We start from the raw sequence: 20,063 nt of genomic DNA, 5'->3' as shown, positions 1-20,063 counted from the left end.
AACCATTAATCAAACGACACCTTTTTTAATCAAGTACCACCTCGGTAGGTTTTATCGTGTTTACCTTTTACAGTTGTTAATTTCATTTCCCATTTGCAGGACAGTGAATGACGCAAGTGTCATAGAATTGATGTATGAATTGAAGGAATCTGACCTTTCAGCCAGATTTCCGGAATCATGCTGGCCGAACCGCCATAACCGTGCAAGCACAATTCTAACGGCCCGGGCCGGCGGAACCCCGACAACCCTGCCAAAAGGCCAAACTTTGCACGTTCACCTTACTCTTAAAACCTTGTACAAACTCAATATTGAAAGCTGGAAAAACGCTTCAAAACACAAGCTGACAATTTATTCAGGTCGACAGCGACCATACAACGCAGACCAGAGGTGTAGCAAGGGTCCCCGGGGGCCCCAGGCAACAAGCAACATGGGGCCTTTCTGAGTCACGTCACACACATACATACTCGTACAGTATAATGAACACAAAAGTGGGGGGGTGCGAGTGCGCGCTGCGTGCACATGTGGTCATCTTGACCATAAAAGTGGCTGACCCGTATGCATATACTTACATTCGTTCATGGATGCACACATTTTAACAGGTGGCCGTCCTCTGCTCGAAATGCGCACCTTACGCCTATTCTCGCTCCCAGAATATGCAGCGCTTGTGACGTAGGACAATACCAGGACTGGTTGCTATGGGAACGTACGCATACCCAAGGAACCTTGCTAAAAAGAGTATCAAAATTGCTAATAAAATCGTTTATGATTATTTTATATGCCTATATGTTATATTTTTCTCATAGAGTATTCGACCAGGAATACGATAGACCCATTAATAGACTTTTTGGGAAAAAAATCACCATTTCTTTAAGTAGTCACATGATTAATGAGGTGGCCTGTGAAAATCAACATAAAACAACTCGGCAAGGACTTACCAGAGAGTAATTGGTGAGTCACTCTTTAAACAATTATGTGGTACTATTAGCTGATTGGACTTTCTTAAACATGTATAATCTATTTGACATTGGGTAGTGCTGTTTGGGATTGATAACGGAATCGTCGCTGACACAGTGCAGTAAAGCTGCGTGTGCTAAATCTGGTGGCCCTCTGGGAGCCCCTGCTGGCTGGGGGCCCTAGGCAATTGCCTAGTTTGCCTAATGGGATGCGACGCCTCTGACGCAGACAGACCCAGGCGAGGCGGCAAACTGGATCCAGGGTCACTATATCAAAAGTCAACGAAAGATTTCCAAGTAAAATGATAACGATTATTCAAAAATTCAGTCTTTTGAAGGCTCTGGTGAGGCGGGCTGTGGTCCGGAAGAAGGGTGTGTTTGGCGTTGTTTAGGATTATTGTCTGTTATTGGCGTTACTGTTGTCAAGGCAATGAGAGTTAAGGATTTTGCCATCCTCACCCTCATGTGAGTGCTGAATGTTCACTTCTCGGTTGCGGATTGCAAGACAAGATGTCCCGCCATTTGTTCTGGACTGTGCCGAAGAGCTGATTGCGGAATTTGGTAGTGCACATGTGGTTTTATAGTTTCCTTGCCTATCACCTGGTTGATAGGCAAGGGCAACACAGACTTTCAACTCCCTTCACAGATTTTCTATGGAGTTGAGATCTGGAGACTAACTAGGCCACTCCGGGACCTTGAAATGCTTCTTACCAAGCCACTCCTTTGTTGCCCTGGCTCTGTGTTTGGGATTATTGTCATGCTGAAAGGGCCAGCCACATCTCATCTTCAATGCCCTTGCTGATGGAAGGAGATTTTCACTCAAAATCTCTCGATACATGGCCCCATTCATTCTTTCCTTTACACAGATCAGTCGTCCTGGTCCCTTTGCAGAAAAACAGCCCCAAAGCATGATGTTTCCACCCCCATGCTTCACAGTGGGTATGGTGCAATTCAGTATTCTTTTTCCTCCAAACACGAGAACCTGTGTTTCAACCAAGAAGTTGTATTTTGGTTTCATCTGACCATAACACATTGTCCCAGTCCTCTTCTGGATCATCCAAATGCTCTGTTGCGAACTGCAGACGGGCCTGGACGTGTACTTTCTTCAGCAGGGGGACACATCTGGCAGTGCAGGATTTGAGTCCCTGGCGGCGCATTGTGTTACTGATAGTAGCCTTTGTTACTGTGGTCCCAGCTCTCTGTAAGTCATTCACTAGGTCCCCCCGAGTGGTTCTGGGATTTTTGCTCACCGTTCTTGTTATCATTTTGACGCCACGGCGTGAGGAGGGAGTTGAAAGTCCGTGTTGTCCAACGACAGCCCCAAAACATCACTGCTCTAGAGGAGATCTGCATGGAGGAATGGGCCAAAATACCAGCAACAGTGTGTGAAAAGCTGGTGAAGAGTTACAGAAAACATTTGGCCTCTGTTATTGCCAACAAAGGGTACATAACAACGTATTGAGATGAACTTTTGGTATTGACCAAATACTTATTTTCCACCATGATTTGCAAATAAATTATTTAAAAATCAAACAATGTGATTTTCTGTTTTTTTTTTTTCCCCCACATTTTGTCTCTCATGGTTGAGGTTTTCCCATGTTGACAACTACAGGCATCTCTAATATTTTAAAGTGGGAGAACTTGCACAATTAGTGGTTGACTAAATACTTATTTGCCCCATAGATGAATACAGTCTAACAAATCAATATAGTTTCACAGCAGTTATGTGTTTTATAAGCATGAATGAAATATTCTTTCACAATGTGGTGAATAATTTTTCGTAATATTAAGCCAAAAAAGTTTTGAAAAACAAATGTTTGGTGTACTGAAGCTTTCGTATCTCGAGGTACTACAATGTACATACATATTGGGTGCAACTCACCTCCGTCCTGGGCGCTGAGTACACTAAGAGCGAAGAGCATAGCGTTGGAAAAGGTGGTAGCCTCCTCCTTGCTGGCAAAATTGAGGCCGTACACCTGCCTGGCGTCCCTCCATTGGTGGAAGGTTGGCGTGGCCTGGTTGTACTTCAGCCCCTTCACGATGGAGTAGTTGATAACCACCTTTGCATGCAGGAGGAAACAAGTTAGACGTGTGAACATGAGAATGAAGCCACATGATAAGAAGACACACCTGCTGGTCTTGCAGCTTGACGCCCACCACCCTGAAGGTGTTGCTGGGTGTATTGTGGTAGATATTGATGCGACTGAAGCCCTGCTGACCCGGTTTGATGGGCACCCACTTCTTGCTGGTGTCGTCGTAGACCATGACCGAGGCCCTCGCCTGGCAGATGCTCTGCTCGCTGTGGGGACGAAACCACAAACCCATCAGAACATTTCATCTCGCACACGCTGCTTGCACCTGAACAGGAAGCTCTTAATGAACAAAAACGTGCTTGTTTGGAGTCTGCCCACTATGCAACTTTCATTTAACGAGCAGAAAACATCACCATTAGCCTCCTTTAGAGAGCGGTGGGTGGTCGGCTTCCTGTGTTTAGGCTGTGCTCTGCTTATTATCTCCTGGTTGCAGTGCAAAATGAGGTATTTATCACGAGACAAAAAAAACGGACTTTATAAAGTTAATAATGGGCATGTGCATCAAGAACGAGGTAAAGTTGTACCTTTATCAGGTAAATTATGAATGTAACTCATTGCAATCAATTTGATGTCTATGACCGTCAATGGCAGTAAATGAGTAAATTAGATGGGGCTTTTCATGGCAAAGGCCCATATAATAAAATTCCTCTTTTTTTTTTTGAATGGCGTTTCTTTGGCGCGCCGCACAGCCCAAACCATTTGACCAACAGTCACCGTCCAGATATCAAAAAGACCGGAATTTTCACGCAACACAGGGAGTTTTCGAACGATCCTCCAAAATTTTCCGTTTGCCCCTAATCACAGGTTTTTCGGGAATTTTTTTTTTTTTTTTTTAAATTCAAAACACTATTTGTCCTCCAATTTTCGACTAGATCACATAATTTACACATAAAAAATTACTGGACGTTAAGGAGCATAATAGTTGTACACAGAATTTGCCAAAAACTTAAGGTTCCCCCAAAATTCACCAGAAACCATCCCATACCATTGACAGCCATGTACGTCCAAATTTCCTATTCATTTTCAATGGAAGTGATTGTTTTGTTTTGTTTGTTTTGACCATTTTCAGTGGTAGTGATTTCTGACCATTTACCATGACAGCCCATTAACATTCAATTGGCGCCCAAGTAAGTCGATTCCATTGACAGCCATGCACGTCCATTCCATTGACGGCCCTGTACGCCCAAATTTCCTATTGGTTTTCAATGGCAGAAAAACCTGACTAAAAACTTACCACTAGAGCCCATTGATATTTAACTGTCACCCATGTAAGTCTATGCCATTGACAGCCATGCAACAGGACGTGTCCCCAAAAGGTCCCCAAATCAACAGGAAGTGCCCTGATATTAACAGAATGTGTCCCCCCAAATGTCCCCAAATCAACAGGAAGTGACCTGCTATCAACAGGACGTGTCCCCCAATGTCCCCAAAACAACAGGGCGTGTCCCCCAAATTAACAGGAAGTGAGCTTGTTAGATCTGTATCCACCACAACAAAGCCCCATCGTATTTACTCCACAAATTGCAGTTTCTTGTTAAAAAAAACATGTTTCCCTATTGAAAGTTTAAAAAAAAAACATTAACTAGAGTTGTCCGATATTATCGCGTACCGGATAATATCGGCCGATATCGTTAATGATGATATCGGACAATATCGACATTGGTTTTTCATTATCGGTTTTGGGCCAATATGCATCTTGCCTTCAAAGTGAATGTTCTGCCTTTGTACAAAGGCTAGTCACAGCTTAGCACAGCAGTTATCTCCAAACTAAGATGCTTGGATTTCTTCTGTGAGCAGATCATTTGCATTCATGGTGCAAAAATTAAATGAGCAATAAATGATTGAAAAATAATAAATTATACACTCGTTATATACCTCATACTCTCTGTGGTGATAAGGCGGCACCACAGTTAAAGACTAGAAGCACATTCGACATGTTTACGTAAATTAAATGCTAACTGCCCGTTTCTTTGCTTTTAACCAAAAATCGAGACTGTTTTACGTCCATATCCATAAATAATTCAGGGATTTAAGCATTTATTCACAAGAATTTTCAACGTAAAAAGCTCTTCGTGGTGATAAGGCGGCGCCACAGTGGCTTAAAGACTAGCAGCACATTCGACATATTTACGTAAAATAAATGCTAACTGCCCGTTTTTTTGCTTTTAACCAAGAATCGAGACTGTTTTACATCCATATCTATAAAGAATTCAGGGATTTAAGCATTTATTAACAAGAATTTCAACGTAAAAAGCTCTTTGTGGTGATAAGGCGGCGCCACCAGGGCCGGTCCAGCCTACGCGCAGACTATGCAGCTGCTTAGGGCCCCTGACCACTAGGGGGCCCCCCAATCTGGCAATTGTTTAATTTATATTCTATTTTGTTTACTACAGTTTGCTTTATTTGACTTTTGTGAGTTTTGATACTTGATTACAAGCTTAAAAAAAAATAAAAGTTCTTCCTTAACTTCTTTCTTTCCTCTTTTAGAAAAAGGTTTGGCGCTATCTACTGTAAGTACTGACAATCATTTGGGGTGAGAAGTTTGAAGTATGCAGTGCAACAAAATCTGATTAATATACAAAATATGGACGTATGGGTTGTATTGCATGTATGAGTTTCACAGTATACTGTGACAAAATGGTGGGCCAAAAAATATGGGCCCCTTTGCATTATTTTGCTTAGGGCCCCCAAATAGCCTGGGCCGGCCCTGGGCGCCACTGTGGCTTAAAGACTAGCAGCACATTCGACATAGCTACGTAAAATAAATGCTAACTGCCCGTTTTTTTTGCTTTTAACCAAGTATCGAGACTGTTTTATGTCCATATCTATAAAGAATTCAAGGATTTAAGCATTTATTCACAAGAATTTAAGTGTAAGAAGCTCTTTCTGCTGATAAAACGGTGCCACAGTAGCTTAAAGACTAGCAGCACATTCGACATATTTACCTAAAATAAATGCTAACTGCCTGGTTCTTTGCTCTTTTAACAAAGAATTTAGACTGTTTTGCGTCCACATCTATGAAGAATTCAGGGATTCAAGCATTTATTCACAGGAATTTCAACGTAAAAGTGCTTTGTGGTGATAAGGCGGCGCCTCAGTGGCTTAAAGACTAGCAGCACATTCGACATGTTTACGTAAAATAAATGCTAACTGCCCAGTTTTTTGCTTTTAACCAAGAATTGAGACTGTTTTACGTCCATATCTATAAAGAATTCAGGGATTTATGCATTTATTCACAAGAATTTCAACGTAAAAAGTTCTTTGTGGTGATAAGGCGACGCCACAGTGGCTTAAAGACTAGCAGCACATTTGACATATGTACGTAAAATAAATACTAACTGCCCCTTTTTTTATCCTTTAACCAAGAATCGAGACAGTTTTACGTCCACATCTATGAAGAATTCAGGATTTAAGCATTTATTCACAAGAATTTTCAACGTAAAAAGCTCTTTGTCTGTGTTTCCACTCGGTCAGCTTTGACGGCGATAGGCCCCCTATAAATACATAGGTATAGATACAGTCATAACATTAGCGGGCAGTCCAACGCGCTTAACATAAGAAATCTTAACTCATTTGCCACCAACAGCACACTACGTCCAATAGACATAGAGATTCAAACTAGGGCTGTCAAAATTATCGCGTTAACGGGCGGTAATTAATTTTTTAAAATTAATCACGTTAAAATATTTGACGCAATTAACGCCCCGCTCAAACAGATTAAAATGACAGCACAGTGCAATGCCAACTTGTTACTTGTGTTTTTTGGAGTTTTGTCGCCCTCTGCTGGCGCTTGGGTGCGACTGATTTTATGGGCTTCAGCACGCATGAGCATTGTCTAATTATTGACATCAACAATGGCAGGCTACTAGTTCAGTTTTTGATTGAAAATTTTACAAATTTTATTAAAACGAAAACATTAAGAGGGCTTTTAATATAAAATTTCTATGACTTGTACTAACATTTATCTTTTAAGAACTACAAGTCTTTCTATCCATGGATCGCTTTAACAGAATGTTAATAATGTTAATGCCATCTTGTTGATTTATTGTTATAATAAACAAATACAGTACTTATGTACCGTATGTTGAATGTATATATTCATCTTGTGTCTTATCTTTCCATTCCAACAATAATTTACAGAAAAATACGGCATATTTTATAGATAGTTTGAATTTCGATTCATTACGATTAATTAATTTTTAAGCTGTAATCAACTCGATTAAAAATTTTAATCGTTTGACAGCCCTAATTCAAACCCAATACCTCAGAACTGTGAGGCAGACACGCTTACCAAGTGTGTTGTGCTTAATAAAAGAATTCCTTTCACTGCACTTTCACTCCCTCACTATTCAAACTACCTTCCCGTCTTCTGACGCAGCTTTTTTGTCTTTTGCCTCCAGGGTCGACAGTCTAATTTTAGCTCGGCAGAGACGCAAAGACACAGATGGGACATCTTCTTCTCATTTGCAAGTCAAAACTCTTTCTCGGCTCCTTGCCGTGTTTTTCGTTTTCGTTTTCCATTTAATATAATTAACCCCTTTTCCCTTTAGCACGTGTGTCTTTTGTCTGCGGAACACATGGCCTTTGTGTGTGTATGTGTGTGATTACAGTAGGAGTAAAGTGGGGCGACAAAGGGCGCCACAGTGTGCTGAGATAAATGCAGTCAGATGGACAAAGCAGCCAGACACAACACTGGAGGCCACTCACGCGCACGTGCACATTTACACGCGCTGTCTCATTAGGAACATCAGCAGATCCTGGACAAGCCCCCTAATTGCAATCAGGCTATATTTTTTCCCATATGCACAGAATTTCATTCTTGGTCTTCCAATGTTGACTTTTTGCTAGGCAGTGAGTCGAGGCCAAACATACAAAACGTGCTAGTAAAAGTCATGTTATTAATAACTCCGCGCTTCTTCGCATGAGCGGCTGCCTGAGATTTCTGTCAGAATTCACTGCGGCATCCCGGCTGACATTTAAAGTGTGTGCGTGAGTGACTTATTCATGTCTTGTGGAGAAACTATTCATATTTCATCCAAACTGCACGTTACTCTGCTGGCGTACATGTGTGTGTTTCCGTTTCCTCCATTCGGCCCGCCTTCCCCGCTTCTCTTTTAGCACAGGAGCCTCATTTATTCATGCCGCTTTCAATGCCGCTGGGACTCGCCGACTTTATTTTCTGCCAGTTGCTGAATAGTGGCGCTTAAAGTTGAAGCGAGTCGACAAGTTAAAGAAAATAAATTAAACGCATGGTCGCGCCTAGAAGTGTGTTTGCCTGCGTCTTATGCAATTTGTGTGCGTTTTAAGCAAACTGATACACGATGCAACTTGTCAAAATAAAGATGCGGCTGTGATGAGGTTTTGACTTCCATGAACATTATGACACTGCGCTCGTAAATGTTTTCAGTTTCAGTTTTAGTCGATTTTAGCGACTCCGGTGGGCAAAAGCGGTAGTGTTTTGTAAAGATGTCCCGATCGAGATGCCGATCGATCGGGTCCGATCACGTCATTTTCAAAGTATCGGAATCGGCAAAAAAATATCGGACATGCCTTTTTTAAAATATATATATATATATATATATGTGTGTATAGATAGATAGATAGATATAGATATATTAGGGCTGTCAAACGATTGAAATTTTTAATCGAGTTAATTACAGCTTAAAAATTAACTAATCGTAATTATTCGCAATTAATCGCAATTCAAACCATCTATAAAATATGCCATATTTTTCTGTAAATTATTGTTGGAATGGAAAGATAAGACACAACATGGATATATACATTCAACATACGGTACATAAGGACTATTTGTTTATTATAACAATAAATCAACAAGATGGCATTAACATCATTAACATTCTGTTAAAGCGATCCATGGATAGAAAGACTTGTAGTTCTTAATAGAAAAATGTTAGTACAAGTTAGAGAAATTTTATATTAAAACCCCTCTTAATGTTTTCGTTTTAATAAAATTTGTAAAATTTTCAATCAAAAAATAAACTAGTAGCCCGCCATTGTTGATGTCAATAATTACTTACTCAATGCTCATGGGTGCTGAAGCCTATAAAATCAGTCGCACCCAAGCGCCAGCAGAGGGCGCCAAAACTCCATAAAACACAATTAACAAGTGGGCATTTCACTCTACTAACATTTAAATCTGTCTGAGCGGGACATGTGCGTTAATTGCGTCAAATATTTTAACGTGATTAATTAAAATAATTAATTACCGCCCGTTAACGCGATAATTTTGACAGCCCTAAAAGATATACTTAAAAACTTTGCAGAAATGCGAGGGGTGTACTCATTTTTGTGATAACTGTACCAATACATTTGTAATTGCAATCATTTTCTGGAAGAAATTGAGCATGATCTGACAGAATTGCAAGGGTGGCACTACTTTTGGCCGGCAGTGTTTCATCACAAATGTTATAAAACTATTTTATAATGGTTGAAAAGATACCTAGTTTTGCTTTAATGTAAGATAACTAGAAGAATTCAATTATAAAATAATGGCATTTTTCCAATTTTGTGACTTCATTTTTGTCATAGATTCGATAATTTTCCACCTCATTAGTATTTCGATAGTCGATTAATCCCTGATACTTTTCGGTCATCTGATTGTGGGGTTAGCGATCATACACTTGCCATCTCCATGTGGAGAAAAAATCGTTATGTTGGCGTGGTGGAAACTCACATTGTCCTAAACTATTACAAATTTTGGCAGGTTAAAATAAGTTACGTAAAATAAGTAATGAAAATGCTCAGAAATAAGCACACACATGTTGACATATTCTGACATGTTCATCCATTTTGCATGCAAAGGCTTATGCAATGAAGTAATTACTAGATGATGTGGGTGGTGACACTATTCAATAGAGACCCATGATCATCCATTTTGACCATCAGGGCAGATGCAACTCTGCATGGATGCACAAAAACATCTGCAACTTGCTCAAAGGAATGACAAACTGCTTTTTTGATGTGCACTAGTGATGCGATGTTGTGAGGATTTAACAAGTAGTTATCTGAATTGCAAGTCTTATCTGAGAAACGTTCCAAAGCAATTTAGAAAAACTAATCAACCATCAAAATATTTGTTAATAAATTCAAAAATCCATTAAATCATTTAATCGTGGCAGCCCAACTTGAGTGTACTGGATTTAATTCCTTCTTCTCAAACTTTTGTCGTAGTTTGACTTTGACATCATACGCAGTCAAACCGCGGTCCATTGAGACTTCTAAACAGAAATCAATTTGTGTGTTTTGTCCAGTTGCTGATTAAGCACCCTCTATCGCGAAGTAACTAAAGGACGAGCTAACAGAAGGCGGCTTTGTGGAGTTCAGCAGCTGCTTGGCGCCAACATCCAAATCCAACAATCAACACAAACTGTTTGGTGTTTTTGTCCGAACAAAATCTTGCGTGTGCAGACTTAGACTATATGTGGGCATCCTCTGCTTAACACGATGAAAGCTGCATGAAGCAGAGGAGGAGAGAACAGCTGATGGCTTAAACATTTATAACCATGCTAGGTCAGTTCTACATAAACTCTAACTGGGAGCACTGGCAGTGAGTAATCATATTTTAGATCGCTGCCATTCCATCCAATTCAAATGGATTGGACGTCGATCACCATCAGCGTAAGCAAATGAGTTAAGGACAATGTTGGACCTCTTTAAAAGTTTGATTTTTTGAAACTAGCCTTCTAAATACTCAATTTACTTCGAATATCCTAAACAGAAATTATTAGAAATTAGTAATTAAAAAAAAAAAACTCATCGTGCTTTATTCAACAAAAATTGTCTTCAGCAGGGCCGAGAACGGAAAGTGGTATTTGCCATGTGACAAAATTGATTTTGCCATGTGGCAATTTTTTTTTTTTTGCCAAGTGGCATGTTTTTTTTTTTTTTGCCATGTGGCAAAATGGATTTTGACATGCGGAATTTTTACTCCGTGTGGCATTTTTTTTGCAATGTAGCAAAATGGATTTTGCCACGTTTCAAAATGGATTTTGACATGCGAAATTTTTACGCCATGAGGCATTTTTTTGCAATGTAGCAAAATGGATTTTGCCACGTTTCAAAATGGATTTTGACATGTGGCAAAAAAAAAAAGTCACATGGTAAAAAAAATGCCGAATGGCAAAATCCATTTTGCTACATACCAAATACCACTTTTGGTTCTCGCTTAGATGTCTGCTTTTGTGTTGGAAACTACAGCAGCCATAATTAATAGACACATGTGGCAAAAAAATGCCACGTGGCAAAATCCATTTTGCCACATGGCAAAAAAATGCCACATGGTAAAATCCATTTTGCCAAATGGCAAAAAAAAGTGCCACATGGCAAAATCCATATTGCCACATACCAAATACCACTTTGGGTTCTTTCTGTCTCTCAAAAATTGAGATGTCTGCTTTTGTGTTGGAAACTACAGCAGCCATAATTACCGTATTTTTCGGACTATAAGTCGCAGTTTTTTTGCCATAGTTTGGCTGGGGGTGCGACTTATACTCTTGAGCGACTTATGTATGAAATTATTAACACATTATTATATCATTTCACATGTTATTTTGGTGTTTTGGAGTGACACTGATGGTTTGGTAAACTTCTTAGCATGTTCTTGGTGCTATAGTTATTGAATAACTCTTAATAGCAATGTTACATTAACATACTGGCCACATTGTTCCTGCATCACGTAACAACATAATACTGTACACTTATTCAGAATGTTGTTCTCTATTGTATTTTTATTTTAAATTTCCTTTCAAGATGACATATCTATTCTATGTGTTGGATTTTATCAAGTAAATTTTCCCCAAAAATGCGACTTATACTCCGGTGCGACTTATACATGTTTTTTTCCTCTTCGTTGGGCATTTAATGGCTGGTGCGACTTATACTCAGGTGCGATTTATAGTCCGAAAAATGACTAATCGACAGTTAATCGATTATCAAATTAATCAACAAATATTCTTCATTGAGCCTCTTGTTGATTGGAAACACTCTTTTATTGGTATTTTTTTATTTAAAAAAAAAATTTTTTTTTCAATTAAAAAAGCTGTAAACATCGTTTTTTTCCCATTTAGAATTATTAATTCATTTATTTAAATTATCTTTAAAAAAATAAAAAAAAAACGGTGAAAAAAACTAAATACTTTCTGACTTTGTCATTATTGATTAAAGCAGACTGATTATCTTTATAATTTAGCAGAATGAGATGTTTCCAAAATATCTTTTGTTTTGGAAAAAACGATGCGGTCACATAGTATTCAAAATGCAAACACAGATTAAATATTATATGCCCAAAGTTATATAAGTAGCTGCTGATACAGCAATAAGAATCCACACAAATTATTAGCATGTATCAGTTTTCGTCCGCACATCATCAAAAACAGTCACATCAACTCGCCCCAAGTATTCGACCACAAATGAAAACACCATAAACAATACAAAAGGTGTAATATACAGGTGTTGCCTCTGTGGATGCTTCACAAGCAACAAATGTGTGCGCAGGCTTGCAACTCTTTCCCCTCTCACTTCTTTGTGGGAGGATATGGCTCTTCCTCGTGTGTGTGCATGTGCTCTTCTTCATGTGCGCAAATACGTTCTTCTTCGTGTGTGCATGCACTCTTATTCGTGTGCTGAAGTACTACCTGCTGTACGTTTGCTACGCGAAAATAAAAGCATGCATCACAAACCAAAGTCAACACCATTAAAAAAAAGAAAGAAAAAGAAAAAAAGACTGGAGGTTCAGGCATCGTAAAGTCAAAATCACATTAATCGGGTATGTCATAACCCGGGGACTACTTGTAATAATTTAAGGGAGCTCTATTCCAAACCAAGGGCAGAACTTAGGGGGGTGCACCTGGGCCCGGGCCTCTAAGGGACCTAGTTTGCGGGTGTAAGGTGGGCGTGGTTGTGCAAAGGGAAGGTCAAACAGAAAGAAAAGATGATGCGTAGAACTGTAATCTGTATAGTGTTAAAGTGTTAAAATATCTCTGCCAGCCGCTTGGCCGGTTTTCAAACCATACAGTATATTAGCGCTGCAACGATTAATCGATTTACTCAAGTAATTTGATTATAAAAAAGCTTCGAATCAAATTTTGCTGCTTCGAGGATTCGTTTAATTAGAGTGGCATTGTAATGGTTTGTTTTGAAAATGTTTGCATTTTGTTTAATTGATTTTGATGGATACACTGCCCTTTAGTGGCAACAGTTAATATGACATAACTTGTTTAAAAAGGCTGAATCCAGCAGCTTCCTGTTAAGACCAACATAAGGTAAGTTTTTGTTTGAGCTAATATGTTTTTATGCATTTGTAATTTACTTTATAGGTATATTTAGCAGTCTTTTGTTGGAATGTGTTTGAACGAGCATTGTAAAGGAAAAAAGTTAGGATTTTATAGCATTTAAGATAGCAGTTCTGCTATGCAAGTTAGCCAATTGTTCTTTGTTGTACTTACATCCTCATATTTTTTGAATGCCGTTCGAGGGTAAGCTTCGATCATTTAATTTATGTCTAAATGAAAGTGCAATCATGCATAGTTTGAAGAAACTAAAAATAAATAAATAAATAAATACAAAACACTGGAATTTTTTTATGCTCTTTTGAAAGTGAAATCTTAGCAAGCCTTTGTTTTACATCTCCTAAAATCCATTCTGCAACGCATTAAATATTCCTAATCTGATTAGTCGAATTTACTTGTTGATCGATAAATCGATTACTAAAATAATCGTTAGCTACATTATATATTACAAATATATGGATGTACTTACATTGTATCACAAAGTGAGTACACCGCTCGCATTTCTGTAGATATTTAACTATCTCTTTTCATGGGACAACACTGACAAAATGACACTTTGACACAATGAAAAGTATTCTGTGTGCAGCTTATATAATAGAGTTAATATAGTTTCCCCTCAAAATAACTCAAAATATAGCCATTAATATAAACCCCTGGCAACAAAAGTGAGTACACCCCTTAGAAACTACATCCCCAAATGTCCAAATTGAGTACTGCTTGTCATTTTCCCTCCAAAATGTCATGCGACTCATTACAGGAGTGCTGTCAGCATTGCTGCAGAGATTGAAGAGGTGGGGAGTCAGCCTGTTAGTGCTCAGACCATACGCCGTACAAATTGGTGTGCATGGCTGTCACCCCAAGAGGAAGCCTCTTCTGAAGAGAAAGCCCGAAAACAGTTTGCTGAAGACCTGTCAACAAAGCACATAGATTACTGGAACCATTTCCTATAGTCTGATGAGACGAAGATTAATTTGTTTGGTTCCTATGGTCTCAAGCATGTGTGGCGGCGACCAGGTGAGGAGAAGAATAGGAGTGTGACAAAATATCGAAATGGTGTTATATTGTGATACTTTGTATCCCAAAAGGTTATCAATATGCTCCTACCAAAAATCTATATATCGTTGGAGTGCTTACAGTTCATTTTATGTTCATTTTAGGGCATTTACAGGTCACTTTCTGTTTGAGTTTGAGCCACTGCCTATTCATTTGGGGAGATTCTTGGGTCATTTTCTGTTCTGTAACCCCCCCCAAAAAACGGAAGTGACCCATAAATGCCCCAAAGTGACTAAAAATCCACAGCAAATGGCATAAAATGACCATTGACCGCCATTCATTCCAATTCACAGTAGAAGGATGAAAATAGCTTGTTTTTTGCTGTTGATTAGTTGTTTTGTAGAATATACTACAATGATTTCCTGACCAATGTATCGATAATCGTCGTATCGCCGTATCATGAGATCATCGTTATCATGAGCATTGTATCGCAAATCGTATCGTATCGTGAGGTACCAAGATGTTCCCACACCTAGAGTACAAAGATAAGTGTGTCATTCCGACAGTCAAGCATGGTGGTGGGAATGACCCCCCCCCCCCCCCCCCCCCCACCTCTTCAATCCCTGCAGCAATGCTGACGACACTCCAGTAATGAGTCACATGACATTTTGGAGGGAAAATGCAAGCAGTACTCAATTTGGACATTTAGGGATGTACGTAGTTCTCATGCAGTGTACTCACCTTTGTTGCCAGGGGTTTAGATATTAATGGCTATATTTTGAGTTATTTTGAGGGGAAAATAAATTAACTCTATTATATAAGCTGCAGACAGACTGTGTTTCATTGTGTCAAAGTGTCATTTTGTCAGTGTTGTCCCATGAAAAGATATACTGAAATATCTGCATTAAATATCTGCAGAAATGCGAGTTGTGTACTCACTTTTGTGATACACTGTATATTGTTGACAATATGCCACACCAAAAATAAAAATATAACACTATTAATGTCATGTTTAGCTCATTCGCTACTATTGGCGGCGATCAATGTCCAATCCATTTCAACCGTTCAAATACACTGGACATCTATCACCATCAATCACAGTCAATGAGTTCAACATTATAAAATTTTACATTTAAAAAAGTGTTGAACACACATTCGCATTTTTCACGTGCTTTGGCTCTGAACATGTTTACGTCATCAGTCTCTCAAACAAAAGCCAGATCCTGTTAATGTTGTCCACTGTGGAAAAAAAAAATCAGCTGGCATGAGATTTTTTTGAGTGGGGGAGTAAGGGGACTAGTCAGCATAAAGCTCATTTGGCCGCTTGGAGCACTGACAACAGTTTTAATGCTAATTCACGTAATCCTTTTTTAGGGCCACGGAATTTGCTCGCGGGTATAGCGCTGATGGCTTCAATTATGAAAATAGAAACCTCGTAATGCTCATATTTTGGTACAGTACTCGCACTCCGCTCGCTTCTTGACATTTGGAGGGTAGCCCCCAGAATTAAACAGTGTAGCACACACAAACACACTGATTAGACTGTCCGAGCACGCGCGAGTAGGCTGATCTGTTGGCATGACAACAGCCGTAGAATATTGGCTCTGCCCTAGAAAATATGGCTGCCTGGTTGAGAAGAAAAGATGAATGAGAAATGCTGAGATATAAATAAATTAATGTATTAGCGGGGAGAACTACGGCAGTCATTAAGTGGGGAATAATTCCCGCGTCTTGTCTGATCCTCGCATAATCATGGAAGGCTACTCAAATGTCTCGTGAGGACACAGCTAAGAAATACGGCATAAAAATGGACAAAATAATGAATGGGTGAATATGTGTTAGTGCATTTTGACTGGGAGGGACTTGCAGCAGTGTTGTTTTCGTCAACATTTACAAGGACAAACAAATATTGCGTCAACAAACAATTTTTTCATGACGATGACGTGACGATGACAAGCTATAAACGTGGCTTGGGAGACTAGAATATAACGAACGAATGCCAGTATTCGTCTGACAAAAGACAACGAGATGAAAATGCGACAGTTTCATTTCAACATTTTTATATTGTAAATGGACTACGACAGCTAACATCGTAGCACTGTTTGGATCGTCTCACTCATCTGAGATGTGCTTCGCCTCCCCCTCATTCTTCTCAACGGAGTTTAGGATGTGTTTCAAGCTAGGCTGCGCTTCATCTTACTTGTTTAGAAACACATGGTATGATTCGGTTTCTTATCTTGGCAAGAGAGAAAATGGAAAGTTGTTTTAGCTTTTAGCGGTCTGTGCTGAGTGATCATCACATACTAAATACACCTTGTCGCGTTAGCATAGCATTCGCGTTAGCATTAGCGTCAACGTTAGTGTAGCGAATATCATCTTAAATGCTCGGACAACTTTTTTTTTTTTTTTTTTACATTCAGTTTGTGGCTTTTAGGTGGGTTTAATTGAAAATAATGTACTGCTTTTCCTGCTGAGTGTGTACAACGATGTTTTTTGCAGTTAATGGGGACCAGAATCCGCCACGATAAATGAAAAACCGCGAAGCAACGCAACCCCAGAAAATATAAAAATATTTTGTGTGTGTGTGTGTGTGTGTTTAACGTATTTATTCAGATTGAGAATTGGAAAGAGATACTTATAAGACGTGTTTTTCACTTTTTTTTACCCAAAGTATAATTTTTAAAAAAATGTATATGGTGGAAAACACGGACAAGGCTGAAAAAGCAGTTTCTGCTCTTGCACCCCTATTTAAAATAAACTGCTGTGTTTTAAGCCAAAAGAACTGTTGTGTTTGATAGAACACTATATCTATATGCTGCTTTAGCGGTTTCATGGCGCATTAAGCCCCCGCACTATTTTTCATTTGTCCGTTTTACCCTGGAGACCCTCGTTTACAGACACCGCGCAACCTCTTTTGTTTCAACCCAGCCATAAAAAGAAGGTAAGTAATTATATTTATCATTCCAAATGTCTATAATTTTTAGCTTAGAATCATTAATTGATGTCTAATATTTAGTTTAAAAAAAAAAAAAAAAAACCCGACTTCATCCAATTATTCACTCGCATATTTTGAACTTTTATACAAACTACGTCAAAATGAAAAAAATTGTGTCTGTAAATAGGTCACGGATATCTACCTCATAACTATTACTTAATTGTATTTTTTTTTTGTTACTGTCACATTTTTCCCGATATTTTAGATAATAAATAATCGATCGAAACAAAGAAAAATTGAAAGAAAAGGTTTAAAAGGGTAAATATTTGAAAAAGAAAATCTCGATGTCTGCAATTTCTGCATGGCGACCTTTGTAATATTACTGTGTTTCACCCAGAAAATCCCCAAAAAGTCCGGCTGTGGCCTTTCGCAGCTGTGTCTTGACACTCGGTGAAACATGCTACACGGAGTTTTTAGATCAAAACAAGGTAAGTACGCGATAATATCTCGTTAAAAACATGGTGTATTTAATTATGCTCTCTCATGCTCTCACCTCGAGTTAGGGTTTAGGGGTTCAAAAAATGTTCTTTTTTTTTTTTTTAAATGCCCTGCTGTTCAAAATTGTTCTTCCCCCAGAAAATTGAGATTTTAAGCTTTCCAAAGATGTATCACACATGCATATAGGACAATTTTAAAATTTGACCAAATTTGACTTCAAGTCAACTGAGTGTTTTCCGCCATATATATTTTTTAATAAAATGTTTTTTTTTAAGCTTCAAATGTATTAATTACGACAAGGTTTAAACATGTTAATTTGATACATGAATTATTTTTAAACAAGAATACAGTAGTAGAAAAATGCTTGGCTTTATTAAAATGTTTCATTGAGTGAGTGCACTCAAATCCGCTCACGCTGCTGAGAGCACTTAAACACACACACAATGAGTTGCCACAGCAACTGTTTAACAAGCTAAACGATGATTGACGCATGCAGCGCTTTTGAAGTTCGTGACTCTGGCAAGATGAAACACAAACATTTGTCAATCCTCGTTCATTCGAAACTATTTATTTATTTTTGGACTAAAACGTTTGAATTTTACAGGCGAAAACATTTTGAGTCACAGTCGATTCAAAATAGATGAAATTTGTTTTGGATTTCGTTGACTAAAACTATCCGAAAAAGTAACACGATTTTAAATGACTAAAATATGACAAAGAGTAATAAGTATTTTCGTCTTAAAGTCTAACACAACAACATGGCTTGCAGCTTTTGTATCTTAGCATCTCTGATAGATTTTTTGACTGGAATCGCCATTACAACCTAATAGGCTACAATTGACGACAGTAGACATTGTCTGCTAGCAATCATTTCCTGCCAGCCTCTCCCAGTTCAAATGGCTTGGACGCATAAGCGGAGTTTGACTTTTGGGGCAGGGAGGGCACAACATGATGACCCTGAAACGCAATGTCAGCAATAAAATTAACTTACGAGAATGTTGATAATAATAAGTTGACAATAAGCGTTTTTTGTTTCCATCATTCTTGAGGGGAATTCTAAATCAGGCTGCTTAGGCAATACTTTTTGCCAAGATCGTCATCTATTGAATATGGTATGCCCGCCGGTGTCGTGCCAATGTAGTTACCCCAGTCAAAAATTTTATCCCCTGGGCGGAGCCATATAGAGGTAGATATGTGTCTTTATTATTCATTCTAAAAAAAGTTGCTTCAATCTTAGGATATATTTTCAACCCAAAAAAATGTCACTTTTCAATTTAAAAAAAAAAAAAAAAAAACGTGTTTGAATGCAAAAATAAATTTGAAACTCAAAAAAATGCATGTGAAAGCTCTTTTTCTTTCATTTTTATTTATTTATTTATTTATTTTGATTGAAGTCAAATTTTTTTTTTTTTTTTAAATTAAAGCAACTTTTTTGATTGAAGTAATGTTGATTTGTGTTTGGGCCACATTTTGGCTGGGATATTTTTTGTCTTTATTAATTATCCAAAATATAAGTTCAAAAAGAATAATCACTTCAATCAAAAAAAAAAAAAAAACAATAAAAATTTCAATCATGGAAAAAAGTTTTTGAATGAATTGAATTTGAATTGAATTGAAAAATATTTGAGATTGAAAAATTTGCATTAGAACACTTAATTTTTCATTGAAAATTTTTCTTTGATAGAAGCAATCCTTTTTGTGTTTGGACCATATTATGGGTATGGCATTTGTGTCTAAATCATTCAATTCCAAAAAAAGTTGCTTCAATCCAAAAAAAAGTATTTTCAATCAAAGAAAAAAATCATTTGAAAAAAATTTTTTTTTTTTTGAGTGAAAGTTATATGCAAAGCAAATGACCGTCTAAGGTGCTAGCCACATGATCTGTTCGAAAAATAATTTTGACCCGTCATAAAAATATATTTTTTTGTTCATTTCATTCATTTTTGTTGCAGTAGTATTGCTTTACAATTTTTATATATATAGGAAAATCGATTACACGCAATGACACTTTTTGGCCACCATGGGGGGACCTGGTCCCCCCCTTAAACTCCGCTTATGCTTAGACGTCTATTGTCGTCAACAGCAGTGAATAACTTAAGCACATTTTCTTTTTGCTGACATGACCTTTAAGTCACCTTCAGCAGTTTCGGCAATCCAGGCCATACGGCCGAAGACATTTCCCGTCAAGAGCGCTTTAAACTTTGCTGCATTTAGACACCGTGCTTGATAATGCCTGCATAAAAGCGTCTCATTAAACTTTCACGTCGACCTTCTTCCTCCT

General features: G+C 38.2%; 1 protein-coding gene across 3 annotated transcripts in view; it reads right to left on the bottom strand.

Annotated features, from left to right (window-relative positions):
* The window catches only part of evlb (Enah/Vasp-like b), a 56,455-nt gene that overhangs the window by 16,743 nt on the left and 19,649 nt on the right, over positions 1-20,063 (bottom strand). For all 3 annotated transcript variants that reach the window (XM_057822395.1, XM_057822394.1, XM_057822392.1), the window contains exons 2-3: positions 3,084-3,252; positions 2,836-3,013 (exon numbers count right to left, since the gene is read on the bottom strand). In XM_057822395.1, coding sequence (XP_057678378.1) covers positions 2,836-3,013; positions 3,084-3,252 — 347 coding nt within the window. The remainder of the gene's footprint in view (positions 1-2,835; positions 3,014-3,083; positions 3,253-20,063) is intronic.

Source organism: Corythoichthys intestinalis, chromosome 19, assembly GCF_030265065.1.
Source record: "Corythoichthys intestinalis isolate RoL2023-P3 chromosome 19, ASM3026506v1, whole genome shotgun sequence".
In the NCBI taxonomy this organism is placed as follows: Eukaryota; Metazoa; Chordata; class Actinopteri; order Syngnathiformes; family Syngnathidae; genus Corythoichthys; species Corythoichthys intestinalis.
Note: the sequence above shows the minus strand (reverse complement) of the source record. Positions and strands in the feature narration are given on the sequence as shown.